The sequence below is a fragment of the Anneissia japonica genome, unplaced genomic scaffold (assembly GCF_011630105.1).
Source record: "Anneissia japonica isolate Jap-2015-1 unplaced genomic scaffold, ASM1163010v1 scaffold585_len4108843_cov191, whole genome shotgun sequence".
Classification (NCBI taxonomy): domain Eukaryota; kingdom Metazoa; phylum Echinodermata; class Crinoidea; order Comatulida; family Comatulidae; genus Anneissia; species Anneissia japonica.
The window spans coordinates 1,642,115-1,646,393 of record NW_022716829.1 but is presented as its reverse complement, the minus strand read 5'-3'; the positions used below and the strand labels follow the sequence as shown (position 1 = coordinate 1,646,393).

At 35.5% G+C, this 4,279-nt stretch overlaps 1 protein-coding gene across 1 annotated transcript in view; it reads right to left on the bottom strand.

Moving 5' to 3' along the window:
• Positions 1-2,964: 2,964 nt before the first annotated feature.
• Positions 2,965-4,279, bottom strand: part of LOC117109854 — a 7,079-nt gene continuing 5,764 nt past the window's right edge. Inside the window, exon 2 of the mRNA XM_033252299.1 lies at positions 2,965-3,346. Within this exon, the coding sequence (XP_033108190.1) occupies positions 2,965-3,346 (382 nt within the window). The remainder of the gene's footprint in view (positions 3,347-4,279) is intronic.

Genomic DNA, 4,279 nt, shown 5'->3' with positions numbered 1-4,279 from the left:
GCTTTTTTTAGGTTTATTCTTTTAAGTTATTTAAACACATAATAGTCCCAAACTCAAGAAAGACAAATTTAAGATAGATTGTTTTAACCTAAAAGAAGGGCCTCGTGTATTGATGGTGAAAGAATATGTTTGTAATAAAAAAAAAACCATGATGAAAATGCTTATATTTAGTTTCAAACACACGTGCGTGGCCTATATTATAAATAAGATAAGCCCTATGTCGTATTGTTTTCTATATGGGGAGTGGCGTGGGGTGGGTATGGTAAATTACTAACCGGGAAAATAAATACCTACTCTGACCCAAGACGCCTGTTACGCGCCTGGTGTTAGCGCCAATGTGTGCCCTTGTGCGGACAGGGGATGTGCCCCACTCTGAAGCTGGAAACCTTGTTTTTGCAAAATAAATTGATGCAATTTGCTATTATAGGCCTAATGAATAAATTCCTCATCAACCGGTATAACCTTAAACATTCTTGGAATTGACATAACATTACTGATGTCGTACACACCCTTCAGTGTGAAATGTGGCTCTCTTTGCAAGCACATCTAACATCTAATGAAAGATGAGCTTAGATTGGTACCAGATAAAATAATTTTGTTATCAACATTAATACATTATGCTAATTTTTATCTTTGTAAGCGCATAAGACAGTGCAAATTATTTCTGTGACAGTCTTTTGAAGTGTGTAAAGCTCCATTTTATCCCATACATAGTCAAAATATTGGGGGGGGGGATGATACAATGGACCATCCCCCTTGTCAAATATTGGGTGGGGGAGGGATATATCCCCCATTCCCCTGGGATCTACGCCTATGGTGTAGGCCTATAGTGAAATGTTTGCTAAATCATTTATTTTTCAAAATCTTATTGAAACATTGATAACTTTACGTGCTTTGTTAAAGGAGTAATTCAAAGTTATATTTTCATTTTTATGGGTTTTAATTGATGATATGGGTAATCTTTGGAGTATCTTAATAAATTGCCAAACGAATCAAGTGGGTTCTTCTGATACCCCTCGCGCGTATAAAACGACGGACGTGATTTATTGACTTAATTCACTCAAACTAAAAAATAATAATACCGTATATTTAATCATTTCACCATAAAATTCAGGTGAGAAATTTGACTTCCAGGTTGATGGGTCGCGTCTGAGTGCTTGACATATAATTTGGGCCGTGGGCTAAAAAGTTGCGGAACGGGGTTCTAAACTAATCAGGAAAATTGGTACACACAAAATTGGGCATTCGAAGTAAAGAGTCCGGGGGGGGGATCTTCACAAGTGGAGGGTGAAGACCACATCAGCCCCACTATGGTTGGGGCTGTAATAAGAAACTTTATGATTATAGCACCTCTAGATGGCCGGAAATGGCACTCTCAGACTCAGTGGCGTAACTATAGGTTGTGAGGGGCCCGGTTCAAAAGTACAGTCGGGGCCCTTGACGCATGCAAATTGACTTGCCATGTCAGCTAAGATGTGTACCACCGTTGGGTTAGTTTAAAAGCAGGGGTCCAAATTGTTTATACTCTTTTGACAATAAATCTTTCGATTTTTTTTTTTTTTTTTTATTTCTAATTTTTAGATGTTCTCAGAGGGCTTGGACTGACCATAATAATAATAAGCATTTCCCTTTTTATGACCAAAACAGGGGCGGATCCAGGGGGCCATGCCCCCCTCAAAAAAAAAGAGAGAGAGAGAGAGAAGGGAGGGGGGAGAGAGAAGAAAGAAAAAATAGAAAAGATTATATCTAGGCCTATATTTATTACTACAGTACTTCAGTTGGTGTTGATTTTTTTTTATTACGCTGGCGCGCATCAATAAGGCTCGTGGTGAACATGTGGTCACTAAATGATAGAATCTTTTGGTAGTTTTGGTATAGTTACCGTACATAGGTATTTGCGAATTTTATTTATGAGTATATAATCAATTAATGCCAACATAATATCCAACATAATAATATATAATAATATAGTCATTCGGCAAAAAACGTGTTTACGAATCGAATACAGTATATTTTTTCAAGACTCCATAACAATAGCAACACAATCTAATTCTTTAGATTAGAATGCCGTATACAACTGTCTTAGTGTTACTTTTTTCAAACAATTTCCTAATGATGGGAGGGGGGGGGGACACCTCATTTCATAGACTGAAATTCGGCCTCACTTTCAAGATATACCGGTACCATTTAAATTTGGGTAGCATATTTTATTAGAATATATAAATCCCCCGAAGCATTGTCCGAAAATAGATTTTCGCTTTTCCGGACCGTATCTTATCATTCTTTAAAGTAAGGAAGTCCAAATTAAACATTTGATGAAATTGCTTATACTACTACATATATAAAAGTTTGCAAGGTAATTAGAGCAATAATGAAGGTATGATGGGGTCATACTTTGACCGACGGATGACCCCGTGAAAACTTAATATTAATTATGAAATTTATATACCAGTACCGTACACAGATACACATATTATCAATGTATTAAGTATAAGTTTAAACTTTGTTTCTTAACTCCTTCAGTGTAAACTGATATTATAAAAATAGAGAGATTTCAGTGTATTATAAATATCAGGTCAAAGTTCAAATCACAAATACGTCAGTATTTGTGACTTGAACTTTGACCTGATATTCAGAATACATTAAAATAGGTCTATTTAAAAAAAATCAGTTCAGTACAGTATTACTGTTTACGAAGTACAATAACACATGCACTAATCCTTTAACCAAATGTCCAATGTTTCTAGATATTGAGAGGAAAAAATTCTGGTTTGATGATTACGTTTATTGCTCAGAAGGTGCCAAAATATGAATTTGAATTAATTTTGTTTTTTTGATACAAGAAAAAAAATTTAGTGTCCCCTTAATAGGGGTTAAAATGTATTGATTTGACCATTTGGCACACTCAGAAAGTGTCTCCTTCCCCTTACAGGGTTGCCCTCTTAATAGGGATTGGCAGAAGTGTTAAAAGATGTATTTCCCCTCTTCACGGAAAAGTGTCCCCTGAATAGGCGTGTCCCAAAGGAGTGGTTCTACTGTATTATCATTATTATTATTATTATCATCATTCAACTTACCATCAGAATCTGCGACTCCGAGAGGACAGTGGAGGTGGTGTTTACCATATGGACTGAAATAAGGAGCGAGTCGGTCATCGATTTCAAATGAATGGATAATAAATTCTTTTCCTCCTGGGTATGTTTCACGAAACAGCCCGACCGTAGACGCCATATTACCACCACAGTCAAGCAGTATTTTCCGTTGGGTCGAATCACTATTAGGCCTATTGTTGGTGGCCAGATCGTTGTAAGTTATGACTGGCCTGCTTATCATCCTCGTCACTTCACTTTAGAGGAAACATAACAATTCAATATAAAATAAAACTACAGTGTAGACGTGACGTACATGATCATCGTCATCGGCACCTTAAAACATAGAATGAGGTTGGAAATTACTAGAAGCTCAAAAAGTGCACTTCCCTGATTCTGGGAGATCGGTTAATAACTAAATTCCTTCAAAATTCAATGGTTTTTTTTGTTTTAGAATACAAATATATTATAATGATGATGAAGGGAGGAGGAGGAGGAGAATATTAATATGATATTTTGCTGGATTAAGCATGATATTTTTTAATATAGAGTAAAGTTTTACAATCACAATTGTAAACGATAAAAAGTTGAACAGCACAATACTTATAAGTACACAAAGTTAGACGAACGTTCTATTAAAAAGACAAAAAACAAACAAAAATGAGAAAAGTAAAAAGTTAAAATGTGGATTTTATTGATCATCATAAAGGAAAACAAGTTGAATTTTTCATAAATGTGATAATTTATAATTTTGAGTTTTTTTTTTTCAAAAGAATTCCACATTAGTTGCTTCTCTAATAACTATTTTTTAATCTGTCCAGGAATACTTAAAACACCTACAATAATTGAAAGAAATTTTTGACTTATGATATAAAGCGAATGCCCTCTATAATATTTGCCTCTGAACTCTCTTTGCAGGGTTTTTGTTTCGACCGGTGGTGGTCAAGGTTTTGCGAGTTAATTTAATGTAGGCCCTAGGCCTATGTTTGACTTTTGATCTGTGCTGGTCACTGCAAGCCTGAATTGATTATGTTAGTTCCCCTTTTTTATACATAATATTTATGAAGCGGCCTGTGCTGGCACGAACCTGATTGCTGTGTAGGCATGGTTCGAATCCTTTAATTTGTTTTGACATCTGCTGGTCGTGTAAGATAGATTTACAGTGTTTGTTCTAGACCTGCCTTTTAGTA